The following is an 18,885-nucleotide window of genomic DNA, read 5'->3' on the forward strand; positions in this document are numbered from 1 at the left end:
GTAGAGGACATCACGGCGAGTCTCCACTGTGTCCAAAAGGTGCTGGAGGGACACGTTATTGGACTTGGGGGCTGCAGTCTTTTTACCTTTTGGGGCCATGTCTTCTTTGCAGCAGCTGTGGGCTGGAAGCGCTGAGAGGTGTGTGCAGGGATGGACTCTAAATATGGCGCCTGGCATGCTGCAGCAGCGAATGAGAGCCCGCCTGCTGTGGAAACAGTGTATTTCCCAGGAATGCATAATTAATGCAGCGGGTTTGGGATGACATGGTGTGAAAAGTCGCCACTGCGGCTGGCAGGTAAAACATTGTTTTACCCGCCCACTATCAGACTTAGTGCAAATCTGGGACGATTCCACCCGGGGTTTCTGATCTTGATCAGAAGATTTGGGCCAATAGCTTTTTAGTTAAAGATCAGCAAGAGCCAATTGCTTTAAAATCAGGAAAGATATCGTGGCTATAAAAACCGGAAATTAAGCACCAGCTCACACAGAAATGAAACATTATACTCAATGGTTGCATTCTCAGTCTCTCAGTCAGAACCTCTCAGTGAGAAGGTTGTGGGTGCAAGTCCGCCCCAGAACTTGAGCACACAGTCCAGGCCAACACAAAAACAGAATTACCTGGAAAAACTCAGCAAATCTGGCAGCAACGGCGGAGAAAAAAAAAGTTGACATTTCGAATCCTCATGACCCTTCATCATGAGGACTCGAAACGTCAACTCTTTTCTTCTCCGCCGATGCTGCCAGACCTGCTGAGATTTTCCAGCTAATTCTGTTTTTGTTTTGGATTTCCAGCATCTGCAGCTTTTTTGTTTTTAAACCAGGCCGACACTCCTGTGCAACACTAAGCAAGTGATCCTTTCAGGGAGGTTTCAGTTGAGACATCTCGCTGAGGCCCTACCGGCTCTTTAAAATGGACATAAAAGATTCCAGGTAAAATTAGAGTAGATTGTTGCTCAGGAGCAGGGCCAGGGGCAGTTGTGACCAGGAGCTGAAAGTGGGCCTTTTTATATGGGTTGGCTTGGAAAGTGCAAGGCCAGGAAATGGATAGAAAGTTGTTGCATAAGTCAAGGTGGGCAAGGCTTTGAGCAGGTCAGAACATTAACTGAACTGGGAAGTAAAACAGCAGGACAGATCAAGCACTACGGCCTAATGTAATTAGGGCTAAAAGCGTGAGAGCGGATGTAAAAGGCAGCAATGTGAAGAGGCAGCAGCTGGGAGTGAAGGCAATCCTGTGGGAAGAGGGGAAATATTGAACATTATTAGCTGGAGAAAATATGATACAGAGCCACCTTGTGCCCAAAAATAGAAATGCAAGATTAATGTTACAATAATTCATTCCTTTAGTGCAAGTTTTGAACTCGAACTATTTTTCAAGCAGATTATTTGTAAACACAGTACTCATCAGTACTGCTTCAGAGGGCAGAATCATCCCAGCTTTGTACAAAGTGCAGTAGCAGATATTTAACTCGCTGGCCGCAATGGCGGGTTTTCGTGCCATATCATCCCATTCCCACCTCATTAATTATACATCCACATGCTGTCTTACTGGCGGGTGGTCTCCGATTTGTCCACCACGCCGTTACCTCACTGCTTCATCATGCAGGGCGCCATATTTAAACTGCAGCTGCGCGTACACTTCTCAATATTTGCAGCCCAGGAGGGCACCGGTGAAGACATGACCCAAAAGCCAAGAAGGGAGCAGCCCCACCCCACCCCGATTCAGTGACACATCCCTGGGATGCCTCCTGGACACCATAGAGGCCCGCCGCAATGTCCTCTAACCCTGCTCTGGCCACAGGAGGCCCATCAGTTTTACCACTCTGGTTGGGAGATGGTGGCAAAGGTGATCAGTGCCAATGCTGCACACAAGAGGTCAGTCATGCAGTGCAGAAATAGGATGAATGATCTCATCCGTGCCTCAAGGGTAAGGTAACCATCTCATCACTCTAAACTCACACACTCACAGGGCCATCACACATTCACTGGCATCTCACTCACCACCAGCTCAAGGGACATCACCACCCATTCTCACACACACACCCTTCACATCACCATCTGGATTTATCTCCTCTGGAGACTGCCTCCTCAGCCCTTACCATCTTGAGGACACTTGCACAGATCAACATGTTCCCCTATACACTCCCAGGGATACCCCCCCCCCTTCCCCAGTACAGGCCTCACCCTGCAGCCTCTTCCCTCACCTGAGGCCACTTCTCCCCCTTTCCCAAGCAAGCCCTCGCCCTGCAGCCATTGAAAAGCCACCCTTCCCTTACAGCTGGCCTGGAAGGTAGAGACCTGCCCATGAGACCCCCTAAAAGTGATGTGGTGCTGCCTGCAAAGCCTGGCGCTAATGACCACAAGTTCTGTCTGAAGAAAGGTAGTCAAACGAACCTTGAAGTCCTGAAGAAGTGCAGCTCAGCAGGTGAATGTCGCTTATGTATAGTTGTTCAACTTCTGATTAGCAAGGGTGATGGTGCAATGTGAGGTTGGAAATGTCGGGCAGTACACATTTAAATAATGTTCAGCCATAAATCAAGAACACTTGTCTTCCTGTCTCTTAGGAGATCATTTACAAACTTCTTTCCAAATTCTTTCACTGGAGATGAGCTGCTCTACCCATAAGTGCAAATTCTGACTTGCCTTCAGCATAATCACAGTTATTGTCTGTGTCATTTTGTCATATCTGCAAGTCACGCATCGGCCTGGTACCTGGATGATCCAGCATGGAGGGGATTTTTCCGGCAAGCTGGGCTTATAATTAGATGCAAATGTATTAAACTGACATTCTTGGCCTCTGGCAGTGGGAAAGATGGCCCGCCATTGACGGGCAGAGCAGACGATCGCAAACTGGTTTCGCAACAGTCTAAAACTGATTTTTGGCCTTCTGGCCATTTTGCCGCTCATGCTCTCCATAACTCCAGACGCCAACAGGGTTGGAAAATTCTGGCCAGAGTTATTTGGGAAAGCAGGAAAGACACCAATCAGAGAAGGTTAATCTGAAATTTTGGGTATTTCTTTAACCTCTATTATTAAAAAAGTGTGATGTAATAGTGTAGTAGTAGTGTTGCTAGAATATGAGCTCAAATCCCACCATGGCAGTTTGAGAATTTGAATTTAATTTTCCTTTAAGTCTGGAAGTAATAAGCTGGCATCAGTAAATGTTACCATGAAGTTGTCTCATTGTTGTAAAAACCCAACTAGTTTAGCAACATATTGTAGGTAAGCAAATTTGCCATCCTGCTCCGGTCTGCTTTGTAAAGTGACTCAAGTTTTAATTGTCCTTTGATGTGACCTAGTAAACCTACGTTGTATCAATCTATTACAATGAGGAAGGCCCGCCACCAGCGAATTAAAGCAGTTTTCAAAAGGCAGGCAGAAAGCAAAGGACATTTAGTCTACGCTCTGCGATGTGAAAAGGCAACTAGAGATGGGCAGTAAATGCTGTCTTGCCAGCAAAGCCAACACTGAGAATAAATCAAAGAGAGACAGAAAAGAACTGCTCCCTTATACACAGTACAGGAATTTATTTTAAGTAACTGTGATATTTATTTATTTGCCAGCCATGCCGAAGGCACACATTTAAATAATGTTCAGCCATAAATCAAGAACACTTGTCTTCCTGTCTCTTGGGAGATCATTTACAAACTTCTTTCCAAATCCTTTCACTGGAGATGAGCTGCTCTACCCATAAGTGCAAATTCTGACTTGCCTTCAGCATAATCACAGTTATTGTCTGTGTCATTTTGTCATATCTGCAAGTCACAATTTTGACATACTGGGTTAATAGCTGGGAAAGAGTTGGGGAATTTCCACCTCTGTTTAAAACTATTCCAAGAGGTTTTATCACATTTTCTCCAATCTCCTACCGCCCTTCTCCCACGCTCCCGTTTTTGGCTGCCTGACATTTCCAACCTCACATTGCACCATCACCCTTGCTAATCAGAAGTTGAACAGCCTTCATTGCCCATTTGGATTATTGACTGTCAGTCAAAGAACCTTAACCCCTACCTCCAATATTTTTTTAACTTACAAAAGCATTCAAAGAAAATGAAAAACGCATTCAATTTGTTGATGGTTTACTTCTTAGGTTTCTCTCAGCATTGTGTAGAATATTCTTCTTTAATTCCTTGAGACAGGGAAGGTTCCTAGTACAACTTAGAAATGCTTTTAAACTAGTAACTGATTTACTTTTCAGGTCTCCCAACACTAAGTACTGCTGGCTCACTTCTGTTTCTGTAAGTGGCACAGTAAGTTTTTCTCTTCAATTTATTCAACTATTGGTATTTTCCATTTATATCTTACTTAAACATTTAAGTCGATTTTAACTTTGATATTTTCTTTATCATACCTTCTTTCAGCTGCCTCCAAGACCTGCTTGTCCTCCTCATTGGGCCTTAGGGTTCAGACTGACACAGGCCACCCAACCTCACTTATTATGCTCTACATGGAACCAATGTCCCACATGAGGGTTGCCAACCATCCAGAATCATCCTGGAGTTTGTAGGAATTAAATATTAATCTCCAGGACATTACCACAAGCTATTTGCGAGAAAAACCATTGGGACTTAAAAAAAATCTTATTTCCTATCATTTACTTTAAATACGTTCATTTATTAGTTTAAAAATATTAGAGATTGGGGAAAAGTGCTGTTTGACTGACAGTCAAGCAGCATCTGATCAGATAATCAAGAGCCTGTTTGCTTTCCAATCAATGTGGCAAGGCAGTGCACTGCAATAATGGACAAATTGGGTGATCAGTGGTGGAAATGTGGGATTGGGGTGGTTGGTAACAGGAGTTGTGTAATGAAGCCTTCAGAAGTATGTCCACCAGAATTGGCAACCCTCATCCTACAACCCTACATCTGGTCCTGCATGAAGACCATTGTCATCTGCCTCTGCAACATTATCTTCTTTTGGCTGAGACCCTCACTTCCACTGCTGAAAGCCTGAGCCACACATTCATCATCTCTACCCTTCATGAGCTAATCCAGAAAACAGAAACCTGGTTCCTCTCCTGCACAAAGTCACGAGCATCCATCCTTTACACTAAATGCCTTCATAAAAGGTATCATCTATCCAGTCAATCCATTTCCACCCTAGCTGGCTCCTCATGTCTAGAAAAATCAACATCGGTATCCTTGTGCTTCATAATTTCATAACTCCAGCCTTGTAGTGAAGCCTGCACCCTCTGCTCTCCAGACTCTGGATTATTGCTTGTCACTATCTGTCAAAATCATTTTGCCTTGATTCTTCTCTCTCTTTCCTTTGTTAACTGTTGAAATGTACTAACAGACAGGCCATCTCTCTTCAGTAATGCCAGATAATTGAAAGTTCCCATATTGTTCTTCACCGAATGCAGCAAAAGTAAATGTAAAATTTTGTTTGTTTAAACTCTGGAAAATTCTTGTATACCCATTTTACAGCCTCAGAATTCAAATTCCCATTTAAATTTTTAAAAATTCCACAAGAGCCCTCAATATGATCCCCAAAGAGACCAAAAACCATTTTAAAAGAGATGAAATTCCCACTGACTGAGGGAAATAACCAAAGGACAAGATGTCATGTTTTAAGACTATTATTGTAATAAATTAAAATCAACATAGATTAATCATTATTTAATAGACAACTAATAAATCAACTAAGCCACACTTTTTTTCATTAACTAAGTAATGCAATTAAGACACTTCTGGCAACCCTTTTTCTTGTGCTTCGCACTTCTGGCAGATGTGTAAGATTACAGGAACAGGTCCCAAGTTACTTCCAGCTTTCCAACAGACTCACTTCTCCCTGCTGCGCTATGTCGAAACTTCCAGGGTGAAATTTTTATGGCAGTGGGATTTTACATTCCCACCAAAGCCAATGAGGTTTAGAATGTCTCGCTGCATTTTACGGTCCCGTCCCCACTGAAACGGGGCCGTAAAATTCTGCCCCCAGTGTCCTTTCAAAAATATTTCTACCATTGGCATTGAAAAATCTCCATGTATTCATTAAGCACACTAGTCAGCATGAGTTTAGACTCAGTATCTCTTTTTATGAGCGTATAGTGGTGTTCTTCCCTTCCTTCTAAAGTGCCTTGGGATGTTTTTCCACATTAAAGGCATTATATAAATGTACACCATTATTATCAGTCTATACAACAGTTTTACTCTGGACAGAATTGCTCTCTGTGTTTATTCTGAATCTCACTAACTCCTAACCATAGCTTTCTCTTTAATCTAGTAATGGCATCTGGTGTTGTGATGGCAGGTGTTTTATTCCTTTCCCCTGTTAAGGAAGTAGTGAGTGATCTTGTTAACATTCATTTAGAATAATGATGTCCTTTATGTGTAGATTATTACTGTGCCTTGCAGGAGTATAGTTTAAAATAATATTGCATGTTCTCTGTATGTTACTGTTAGTCACCTAAAACATTTACTCACTGTGAAATTTCAGTGTACAATTCATTGCAATGTCAGGTTTGTGAACTAGCTGAAAGCAGTATAAATACTAACCAAAGAAATTGAACCTCTAAAAGCTGTAAGCTTCATTAAGCCCAGGCCCATTCTGCCCTCAGTTGTAGTTGTACATAAAATATCCTGCTATGGTATAGAAAGATCAGTAAGGGATTTCTTCCCACTGCCTTTTTCCAAAATGTATTCCTCAAACAACATCACTAAAAACATAGATTATCTAATTTGGCAGCCATTTTTCACATATCACAACATTTCTGCAGCTAACAATCAACTTGACCACACCCTCACCTCCACTTTCAATATCCTAGTCCCTATTATATTCCAGAAAGCCAGGTAGTGAAGAATAGAACTAGAGACAATCTTTATACACTTTCATAGACATTTATTCACAAATATACATGTGCAAATATGCGCCTCCTAACCCAACAACCACAGTTTCTGCCTCTTCCTATTTATAGGGACACAAATGAATGCCCAGTTAATGCTCACCACCTTCATACAGTTCGTATATAATTAACAGATTCTCCTCTCTGTCTAAATAAAAATTAGAGTTTATATGTACAACAAAAATTTCAAAAGAAATTAATTCAGACGCCTCCATATTCTGTACGAAACATGGCATTGTGCGATGCATTTCTTCCAGGACCCCAAACATTTCTTTGAGCATGTATTTCTTTTTGTCAGACAGTTGATAATTTGCATCCATCCGTTTAATTTTTCTTTCTCTCCAAATTTTGTTTGAGGCCAGTGAAGCCAATCTGTTTTCTCACTTGTGCTCTTTGCAGAGTGTACATTATCCCACTAGGAATGAATATCCACAAAACATTCAATGGGTTCAATACTATCTTCAGTACATCACTTTTATAGAATCTCACTTAAAATATTTGATAAATAGAATCATATGTCCGCTGCCTGCACAAAGCCCCAGAAACCAGCCCTGCTTTAACCTTACAAGTCCCCTCTATAAGTACTTTTCAATACAAATCCAACCAAGTGACAAGGCTGGTTTGACTCTTAGCTGGTACAACAGAATAAATTCCTATCTCTCTCCAACTATCTAGCTCCCTTTGTTTTGCCTCTCTTATTAGTTTATCCTCAAGTTTACCGGCAGCCACTAAAGCTTCACGATCATGAAACTTCTACTTTTAGTTCTGATCCAAGACATCTGTGACCTTTATTTTATTATCTAATTTTTTCAGTGTACAGCTTCTACTTCTACTTTAATGTCTGTCGGAACTGCTTCTGTGAAATCTCCCTCTTGCATTCTTGGAGGTTCTTTCTCCAGTTTGTGATCATTTTTTGATACAAGAGTCACTTCCAGATCCACTATCATTACTTGCACCGCACTTTCTACTCTCCACTCTTTCACCCAATTCTGCCAATCCATCAACCTCATTTCTTGGCAATCATCTCGAGCATTTAAATAATATTTAAACTTGCCAGTAGCCTTTCTTGCGTGGCTCACAATTGTCGCATCCCTCTATTCATTGCAAACCTCTGGAATTTATATCATCCAAGTACTCTCTGTGTAATTGACCTTTAGATATGATAGCTCTGTCCTGTGTATCACAATCATTCACTTCACTACTATCCAGCCCCTGCATTCTGTTCCCCAGACCTTCTTCACAAAATACATGAACATTTGGGGTACAGGGTGCCTCATTTGCTTCTATCAGCTTACTCAAAGTGAGATTTCATAATTAATTCCAATTAAATGTGAGAAATGAACCTTTATGGGCTGGATTTTGCTGGTAGGAATGAAGTCCAACCCCTGGGTTGGTGAAGTAGCCGAGGGAAGTATATTAGTGGCAGCACCTCAGTGGCCAGGTGTCCTTAAGGAGCACTGAGGGGGAAGCCAGGGCCAGCCAGCAGCCGGGGGTGAGGGGGTTGTGAAGTTCTGGCTGCCCTATTGCCATGAGGGTGACCATTGTACTAATTGTAATACCTTCTTGAACAAGAGGTCTATCGCCCAGGCCGTTCAGGATCTTATATACCTCAATCAAATCATCCCTCACTCTTCTAAACTCCAGTGGAAACAAGCCTAGCCTGTACAACCTTTCTTCATAAGACAACCCACTCATTCCAGGTATCAATCTAGTAAACCTCCTTTGCCTCCAATGCATTTACATCCTTCCTTATATAAGGAGACCAAAACTGCACACAGTATTTGAGGTGTGGTTTCACCCCAATGCCCTGTATAACTGAAGCACAACATCCTTACTTTTATGTTCAATCCGTCTCCTAATAAAAGAGAGCATTCCATTAGCCTTCTTAATTACTTGCTGTACCTGCATACTAACTTTTTGTGACTCATGTAGTAAAACACCTAGATCCCTCTGCACCTCAGAATTATGCAGCTGTTCTCCATTTAAGTAATGCTCTGCTTTTTTGTCCTTCCTGCCAAAGTGAACAACTTCACATTTTCCCACATTAAACTCCATTTACCAGATCTTTGCCCACTCACTCAACCTATCTACATCTATCTGCAACCTCCTCATGTCCTCTTCACAACATACTTTCCTATCTATCTTTGTGTCATCAGCAAAATTAGCTACCATGTCTTTATTCCCCTCATCTAAGTCATTGATGTAAATTATAAAAAGTTGAGGCCCCAGTACAGACCCCTGTGGGACTCCACTCATCACATCCTGCCAAACAGAAAAAGACCCATTTATGCATACTCTCTGCTTTCTGCCAGCCAGCCAACCTTCTATCCAAGCTAATATGTTACCCACTACACCATGTGCTTTTATTTTCCGTAATAATCTTTGATGTGGTGCCTTATCAAATGCCTTCTGGAAATCCAAGTACGGTCCCTCTACAGGCTCCCTTTTATCCACTGCACATGTTACTCCTTCAAAAAAACTCCAATAAATTGGTTAAACATGATTTGCCTTTCACAGAACCATGCTGACTCTTCCCTATTGCCTTGAGCTTTTCTAAGTGCCCAGCTATAACCACCTTAATGATCAATTCTAATAACATCCCCATGACAGACATCAAGCTAGCTGGCCTATAATTTCCTGTTTTCTGCCTCCCTCCTTGCATAGAGGGGTTGGTTATATTTGCTACTTTCCAATCTGATGGAACCTTTCCAGAATCTAGCAGATTTTGGAAAATTAACACCAGCACATCAACTATCTCATTAGCCAACTCTTTTAAGACCCTAGGATGTAATCCATTGGGACCCAGAGACTTGCCAACCTGCAGCTCCATCAATTTGCTCAGTGTCATTTCCCTAGTGATTTCAATTCCACCAAGTTCCTTTCTCCCAATTTGCCACTATTACTGGAATATTTTTTGTACCCTCTATAGTGAAGAACACAGAAGCAAAATATTTGTTTATTCCTTCCGCCATTTCCTTATTATCTACTACTAACTGCCCACTGTCACTCCCTAGAGGACCAACACTCACGTAACTTACTCTTTTCCTTTTTAAATACCTGTAGAAACTCTTGCTATCCATTTTACATTTCTAGCTAGCTTCCTTTTATACTGTAATTTCTTTCTCCTGATTAAACTATTAGTCATTCTCTGCCGTTCTTTATATTCTGTCCAATCATCTGTCCTGCCACTCATCTTTGCGGAGTTGTATGCTTTTTCCTCAAGTTGATGCTTTCCTTAACATGTTTAATTAACCACGGATGGTGGGGCCTCCCCTTAGAATTTTTCTTTACAGCACCTTCCAAACTCGTGAACTCTACCATGTAAGAAGACAAGGGCAGCAGAACCTTGGGAACACAACTACCTGCAAGTTCCGCTCCAAGTCACATACCACCCTAACGTGGAACTGTATCACTGTTCCTTTATTGTCGCTGAGTCACAATCCTGGAACTCACTTCCTAAGAGCTGTCCGTGTACCTGCACCCAATGGACTGCAGTGGTTCAAAAAGGTAACTCACCATCATGTTCTCAAGCGCAATTAGGGATGGGCAACAAATGCTGGCCTTGCCAGGGATGCTTACATCCCATGTAAGAATAAAAAAATATATAGTGTTGATTGCCTACATTATTGGCGGCCTCCTATTGGATAGGGCACTTGTGGAATGTAGTTACTAGTGGCACTGTGTTAACTGTTGTCTTTTGAAACTTAAAAGTAAAAACAAGCTCTTGGTCAAACCATCGTAAAGGTTGGTTTCAACCCAGTGGGCAAGCTAGCAGAACTATTGAACTAGAAATTCAAAATCACAGCATGGTGAAAAGATGAATGATCATGTAATGATCTGTACATGTAAGGATGCATCGAGCAGAAGACCAGTTCATGGAATACCTTTTAATAAATGTGGCATCAAATGACATTATAAAATATTTACAGTACAGAATGCACTCTGTCAGTGTTTATGTTCCATATTAGCCTCCTTCATACATTTCATTATCTAACCCTATCAGCACATCCTTCCATTCCTTTCTCCCTCATGTATATGTCTACATTTCTGTTAAACATATCTATGCTATTATTCTCAGCTATTCCTTGTGGTGGCAAGTTCCACATTCTAACCACTCTCTGGATAAAGAAATTTCTCCTGAATTGTTACTGGATTTATTAGTGACTCATCATCGAAGTGCCATGCTGAGTTGGGTAGGTGACCATGGTCTTCCAAACTTTCCAATCATTGCAACAGTGGATGATCTGATTGGTGGAGTTGTGGTTAAGCAGGTCTTTCAAGTTGTCTAGATGCTTCCTTCGGTGTCAGTCTCTTGCTCTTCTTCCATTAATCTTCCAGTGGTGATTTGGGACTCCAACCCTTCTGTATGGAACATGCCTGAAGAACTTGATATATCAGCTTTTGATATTATTTAAGAGTTCCCTTGTTATTATGGCCTCATTCAGTACTTCTTCATTAGTTCTTTTCTCCACCCAACTAACTCTGAGGATCCTTCTTAAGCACCACATTTCGAAGCTGTTGATTTTCTTTTCTTCCTCTTTCCCGATGCTCCAAGCTTCACATCCATAGTTCATTACTGACTAGACATAACATTTACTGCATGGATTCTCATTTCAAAACTCAAGTTGAAATTTCTTATAACGTTGCTTAATTTTGTGAAAACACTTCTGGTTTGTCCAATCCTTTTACGGATTAGGCACCATCTGATACCATATATAAATAAATCTCTTATATCTGCAGGAACACAACACTGATTTATACATTTTATGGCAAAAGATTGTAATTAATAATAGTAACCATGGGCTGAATTTTACACAGGAAGGCATATTGCTTGCCCACCCATATGAATAGTTGATTTGACTTTAAAAAAGGCTTCCCCACACCGACATTACACTGTGGGTGGCCTGAATAAGCAGAGATTGGGACTATTGTTCCTGCTAACCAATCAGATAGCCAGTCAAGCAGAGTGCTACTGGTACAGAGTGGAATTATTGCGCGTTTGATGAGAAGGGAGTTAAATTTTAAGGGTTAATCTTTTATCAAATCTAGTACTGCTTTCTTGCAATTTAGCACCTTACTTAAATTTACTGTTTTAAGTTTCTTATAGACTTGGGCAGGGCTAATCAAGCAAATCAAGCCCTCTGCTGGAGAGCAGGTGAAGTCAGCGAATTAAGGAACTGGCCTCATCTAGGTTTTGTAGCTGCAGATAGGAGATTCATTTGAATCTCAGTAGTATAACTAAGAGAGGTTAAATTCACTGTTATGGAGTGCTAATGGTACAGAGTGGAATTACTGTGAGTTTGGTGAGAAGGGGGTGTGGTGAAGAGGGGAGGGAAGTGATCTTTTCTTTTTCTTTATCTTTCTCAGCCTGTAGGGAACCAGGAGTTGAAAACTTACATGAGAGGGCCGAGTTTTGAAAACATTCAGGAGTGACATCACAGGAGAAACATAAGTTCATTGGTTGGTGAGAAACTGCTGTTAGGGAGGGTCTTCAAGCTGCTGAGAGTTAGAAAAACACATTCTTTTTAAAAGGAGGAACTATTTGGCTTTCAGGAAGAAACACAAGCAATAGGGAAGTAAAGTTAAGTCAAGGCCAGGTAAAATAAAGTAAATAAGTAGATCAAAGTAAAACAAAGTTAACCTAAGGGAAGTAAATTGAAGCCATGACAGAACAGCTCAGTCGTGTGTAATATGTGTCCTGTAGTATGTGGAAAGTCATGGACACTACTGGTGTCCTAGACGACCACATGCACAGGAAGTGTCACCAGCTGCAGAACCTTGAGCTCCGAGATTCAGAGCTTGAGCGGTGGCTGGAGTCACTGTGGCACATCTGCGAGGCTGAGAGCTACGTGGATAGCACATTCAGAGAGGTCACATCGCAGCTGAGGAACATGGAAGCAGAAAGGGAATAAGTGACTGCCAGGCAGTCCAAAAGAACCAGGCAAGTAGTGTAGGAGCCCCCTGGGGTCCCGCTCGCCAATCAGTTTTCTGTTTTGAATGCTGCTGAGGGCATTGGTTTCTTGGAGGAGTGCAGTCAGAGCAAGGTTTGTGGCACCACAGGTGTCTCTGCTGTACAGGAGGTGAGAAAGAAGAGGTAAGAGCAGCACTGATAGGGGATTCATTAGTAAGGGGAGCAGACAGGTGTTTCTGTGACTGTAGACGTAACTCCATGATAGTATGTTGCCTACCTGGTGCCAGGGTCAAGGATGTCATGGAGCAGCGGCAGGACATTCTTCTGAGGAAGGGTAATCAGCCAGAGGTCATGGTTCAGGTTGGTACCAATGACTTAGGTAGGAAAGGAGATAAGGTCCTGAAAGTAGATTTTAGGGAGCTAGGAAGAAGATTGAAAAACAGGACCTCTAAAGCAGTAATCTCAGGATTATTCCCAGTTCCACATGCACGTGAGTACAGAAATAGGAGAATTGAGCAATTGAACACGTGGCTGGAAAGCTAGTGTAAAGAAGGAGGACATCAGGTTTCTGAGACATTGGAACCGGTTCTGGGGAAGATGGGATCTATACCAAGCTGGACAATTTACACCTGAATAGGACTGGGACAAATATCCTCACAGGGAGATTAGCTAGTGCTGTTGGGGGGTGTTTAAACTAGATTGGCAGGGGACTGGGAACCTGAGGGCAAATTCAGAGCAGGGAACGGGAAATGGAGAATTAGTGAGTTACTCTGAAAGACTGAAGAATCACAGATTAAAATGTGTATAGCACAGGAAGTTGGCAGCGTTAAAAAGTATATATGTTAATGCAAGGAGTGCAGCAAATAAAGCTGATGGGCTGAGAGCACAGACGGAAACTTGACTTAAAGAGGGGGAAAATGGCAGCTCAATATCCCTGGATATGGAGTTTTCAGGCAGGATAAGACGGAGATAAAAAAGGCAGGGGTGTGGCAGTATTGAATAAAGAATCAGTTACAGCTGTGAGGAGGGACAATATACTAAATGAGGCATCAAATGAGGCCATTTGAGTTGAGCTCAGAAATTTAAAAAGAGGCAGCTATACTGCTAGGAGTGTACCATAGACCCCCAAATAGCGGAAGGGAGTTAGAAGAGCAAATTTCTGAGTGCAAAAACAACAGGGCAGTAATAGTCAGGGACTTCAACTACTCTAATATCAATTGGGATGCGAACAGTGTGAAGGGCACAGAAGGCACAAAATTCTTGAACTGCTTTCAAGAGAACATTTTCTGCCAGTACATAACAAGCCTAATGAAAGGAGGAGCAATTTGAGATTTAGTCTTAGGAAATGAAGCTGGGCAAGTGGATGAAGTAGCAGTGGGGGACCATTTTGGACATAGTGACCATAATATGGTTAGATTTAGCATCATTATGCAAAGAACAAAGAGAGAATAGGAGTTAAAGTTCTAAATTGGGGAAGACAAATTTTACAAAGCTGAGAGGTGAGTTGGCGAAAGCGGACTGGAAGCAGCTACAAGAGGGGAAAACAGTGTCAAATCATTTGGAGGCATTCAAAAGTGAGACTTTCTGGGCACAGTGTAGACGTGTCCCCACAAAGAAAAGCATGGTACTGCCAAACCTAGAGCCCCTTGGTTATCCAGAAGAATACAGGGTAAGATAAAGCAGAAAAAGAAAGCGTATACAGTCACAAAAAAGCTTAATACTGTAGAAAGCCAAGAGAAGTATAGAAAGTAGAGGGCTGAAATAAAGAAGGTCATGGTGGGCATGAGTGGACAACATGGCGGGAAGCCCAAAACTCAGTTTCAGGCCATCGTGAAACCAGTTTGTCATCGTCCACTACGCCCGTCAATGGCGGGCTGTCGGGTACATCATTTTAATGCATTTGCATCTCGTTATAAGGCCTGCTTGCCGGAATCATCCACCCACGTCAAATTTATCGCCCATATCGGCGGGGAAACACACCAGACCAGAACACGTCTTGACAAGACATGCAGAAGCCAAGGCTTACCGTTAGGGCCTTGCTCACACTGTGGACTTCCGAGGTGCAGAAGATGCTGGAGCCTGAGAGCTAAGGGACCCTGGAGGAACACTTTTGTCACACGCTGGGTAGTTTTATATAGACACGGTTTCATTGTGATGCAGCTCAGGGATGTTGGAGGTCACCTTTGATGTCTGGGGTCTGCTTTGGGACATCAGTGTCTTGGCCATGGGCTGCTATGGTAGATCATCAAGGGGGTGGAGAGGAAGGCCTAGATTTGACTGGGAGAGGAAGGGGTACAGGGGGGTGGTTGAAGTTGGGAGGGGTGAAGGTCTCAGGGGGCTGAGGTTATAGAGTCATCGGATCATAGAGGTCTACAGCACAGAAAAAGGCCCTTCGGCCCACTGAGTCTGCGCTGGTCAAACAAGTCCCTAACTATTCTAATCCCATTTTCCAGCACTAAGTCCATAGCCTAGTATACCATGGCTAGTTTGGGAGGTGGGGATGGAGTCCAGCTGGAGGAGGGTGTAACAGGGGAGAATGTGGCAACTGAGGAGGTCGGTCTAAGAGGGGAGAAAGGTATAAGGGAAGGAGTTCAGAGGGGGGAAGGACTTCTAGGGTAGCAAGGAGTTTGGAGGGGAGCAGGAATCCAGGGAGAGGAAGCAGTAAGGGTGGGGGAAGGACTCTTGGGGCAGGAAAGAGTCTGGGTAGAGGAGGGAGTTTGGAGGGGGGAGGAGTAAGAGTGGAGGAAAGCGTAAGTGGGGCTGGGGGAGCATGTCCAGGTGAATGTGAAAGGGACGGGTCTGTGGGGCTGATGACTGGCTCCTGGGGAGTGAAGTTGAGGTTGGGCATGGTAGGAGGGAATAGTATGATACAGAACAGAGTAAGCCAGTAGGGTGGGGAGGTGAGGGTGCGACGGCAGCAGTAGAAGGGACAGCGAGGGTGGTTGCTAGGACTCGGAGGCTGACATGGACCCTGGGGATGTGAAGGAGGAGGTTGAGGAGGTCAGTGTGGAAGGGGGTGGGATTCTCAGGAAAGTAGGGAATGTACACGTTCACCTGGACATCCTGGAAAGAAAACAATTCTAGTTGGTAGTGACAGTGGGGAGGTGGAAGGTGATGCCAGGGAGGTTAACAGTGATGGGGGAAAGGACATGGGTGACTGAGGGAGGGGGAAAGACAGGGGAGCTGAAAACATACTTAACAACCAGCATGTTTCTAAACTCAAAAGTGAAAGGAGCCTAGTGTTGGGGGAGCACAGGTGCTGCATGGGAGTACGATCAGTGGGTGGGTGGAGATGCAGGTCAGCTCAGATGGACAACAGAAAGAGAACCCCAGCAGGCAGCATTGAAAATGCTTGGGACAGTGAGATGAGTGTGATAGAGAAAGGATCCATGTGCGTGGGTACGTGGGAGCGTGCTCGCACGAGGCTCCGAAAGGCCCTGCTGCACTCACTCTTCTTCCTCCAGAATCATTCAAGGATTGGCTGTGTGCAGCTGAACTGCTAGTGGGGGGGCTTGCAGGGGACGACTCGTGAAGCCTGTCAATGAAGCGTTAAGACAAGATTACACATTATTCAGTGAAAATGAATATATTTTCAGATTATAAAATGACAAAATTTGTTCGTACGTGCAACCACTTGTGCTCAGAAGCCCTTAACTTTTCTAGGCCTGCTACTTCATCTAGGTGCTGCCCTGACATCTGCAGCAGGAGTGGAGACAGCCTGTGCAATGGTTGGCCCTGTTGCCTCTGGTGTTCTAGTGTGGTTCGTCTGGAGGGCCAAGGCCTTGAGGGCCTTGGGCCAGCTGCTCCCTCTGCAATGACAGAGGATGAGGATGAGGTTGAGGCGGTCAAAGGCAAAAGGAACTCGGATGGAGAAGACAGCCTCCGAGATTCATGAGTGGATGATCCAGGGGTGTCCAACTGTTGCTCCTCCTCCCTTCGGGTGCCCGAGGGCTGTCGCCTGACTCATTGAGGGGAAGGAGCATCTGGAGGGACGTCTAGATGCCCTGTTTCCCTCTCATGTTGTCACTGTAGGAACTCACCCTTGGCTACCATGATGGAATGCCGGTCTATGTGGATCTCCGCATTCTGCTGGACCAGGGTCTCCATGGCATCTGCCATCCTTCGCAGGGAGACCTTTATATGTGCACATGCTGGCATCACTTCATCAGAAACAGGGGTACGCACTCCTCTGACTCATGTGCCACCATGTTGAGGGCTTCTAACAGGTCTGCATGATGTTCCCCAGCCTTCTGCTGACTCTCCACAATGAGCTGGAAGGCTGAATCCAAAGGCTCGTCATCTGACTCAGACCTCACAGATGCCTCACCCCCAGCATTCCTCCAAGTGGGGAGTTTAGATGAATCTGCCCCATCCTGCTGCAGACATGTGTCCATGCAGTGACTACGAGATTGTGAACTCGAGCCTGCTCTAGATTTAAGTCCCAGCCAGGTATGTGTCTCTGCGCTGGTGGAAGTTGTGGGTAAGCGTTGTGATGGGTTTTCCAGGTTGCTTATTGAATGGAGGGGGTGTCCTCCTGGCTGGAGATGTGGGGCTGGATGGAACTGAGGGACTGGCTGGCTGAGGGTGTTGGTCACTTGGCAGAGCTCCCTGTGAACCAAAGTAGATATAAATAGTGTATAGCAGCAAAGTGAAAAGCCGGAGAAAGAGCACTCACATTTGCTTTCAGAGAGGGATGATGTGCTGCAGGATCCTCACGTGGGTGTTTGCAGCCAACCTCACCATTCTCACAGGCACGGCCCATCTCCTCATCAGTCAGCGCAATGGCACAGTCCTCAAAGTGAGTGAGGGGCCTAATGTGAGCCACTGCACCCTAGTCTAGGACCTCTCCCTGCTTTTGTGAGCCAGCTTCTCCTACATGAAAAGTGTGGAATGTTTGTGTGGTGAGCGGAGCCATGGATGGGATGAGGATGTGAGCTCCAGAAGTTATGAGCCTGATGGAGATGTGAGAGTCGTGTGAGAGTTAGTGGTGTTGTCCCTTGAGGTGTGAGATCCTTGTGGATGTTTGATGGGTTTGTGAGTGTGTGAGTTGAGAGTGATGAGAAGAATGACTTACCCTGAAGGAACAGATGAGACCATTCCTCCTCTTCCTGCACTGGATGGCTGTCCTATTTTGCAGGCTTTTTCCATGCTGGAGTGGTGACCTTGCTTGCTGGTCCTTGCCCAGAATGGGGATAGACAACTTCATGGCAGACCTCCACTGCGACCAATAGGTGCTCAAGGAAGGCGTCGCTAAATCTGGGGGCAGCATGTTTCCTCCCTTTGGCAGCCATCAGTTCACAGCAATTTCCTATCCCTTGACGAGTGCGAGCTCTCTGCAGAGGCAACCTTTAAATATGGTGCCCGGTTTACTGAAGGCCTGAGGTGACAGCAGGCGGGTGATTAAGAGGCTGCCCCACCAGCGATCCAGCATGTTTCCCAGGAATGCATTATTAATGAGGCAAATATGGGATGATGTGGCTTGAAAAGCCGGCATTACAGTCGGTGGGAAAAACATCCTTTTCCTAACTGCACCGCACTTAGTGCAAGTCTGGGACGATTCTGCCCCATGTCTTTCAGCTTGAGTCTGTGAAGTCAATGTTCTCCACTGATTCCGAACATCTTATGAGGTGTCCTTCATCAAGGGACTTGAGGAGTGGTGTTACCCCAACAGATAGAAGTCCATGGAATTAAGAGCAGAGTTGTGTTATAGATATGGAATTGCCTTAGAGTGGATGTGTTTCAGACTGGGTGGTGGTTTGCATTGGTGTTCCCAAAGGGTCATTACTGGGTTCATTACTCTTTTTAATTTTTATGACAATCTGGACTGTGGTTTGGGGTGCAACATTATAAAGTTGACAGGTGATACAAAATGTTGTAGTCCTCAGGCTGACATAGGCAGAATGATGAAATGGAGTGCAATGCAGAGAAGTGTGAAGTGATTCACTTCAGGAGGACTAATATGGAAAGACAATATACTGTAAATGACATTATTTTGTAAAGTGTAGATGAGAAGAGAGACCTTGAATCATCTTGGAGGATATCATAAAACAAAGCAGGTGAGCGGAGCAATGGTCTGCAGGCCATGCAGAGAGCTCTGCAGATGAGAGGAATGTGTAAAAGTGTCAGCTGGATCTGT

At 44.0% G+C, this 18,885-nt stretch overlaps 1 protein-coding gene across 1 annotated transcript in view; it reads right to left on the reverse strand.

Moving 5' to 3' along the window:
- Positions 1-1,177: 1,177 nt before the first annotated feature.
- LOC121271616 (platelet-activating factor receptor-like) overlaps positions 1,178-18,885 on the reverse strand; it is a 67,156-nt gene continuing 49,448 nt past the window's right edge. Inside the window, exon 2 of the mRNA XM_041177661.1 lies at positions 1,178-1,229. Coding sequence (XP_041033595.1) covers positions 1,228-1,229 — 2 coding nt within the window. The 3' untranslated portion in view covers positions 1,178-1,227. The remainder of the gene's footprint in view (positions 1,230-18,885) is intronic.

This window comes from Carcharodon carcharias, chromosome 2 (genome assembly GCF_017639515.1).
Source record: "Carcharodon carcharias isolate sCarCar2 chromosome 2, sCarCar2.pri, whole genome shotgun sequence".
Taxonomy (NCBI): Eukaryota; Metazoa; Chordata; class Chondrichthyes; order Lamniformes; family Lamnidae; genus Carcharodon; species Carcharodon carcharias.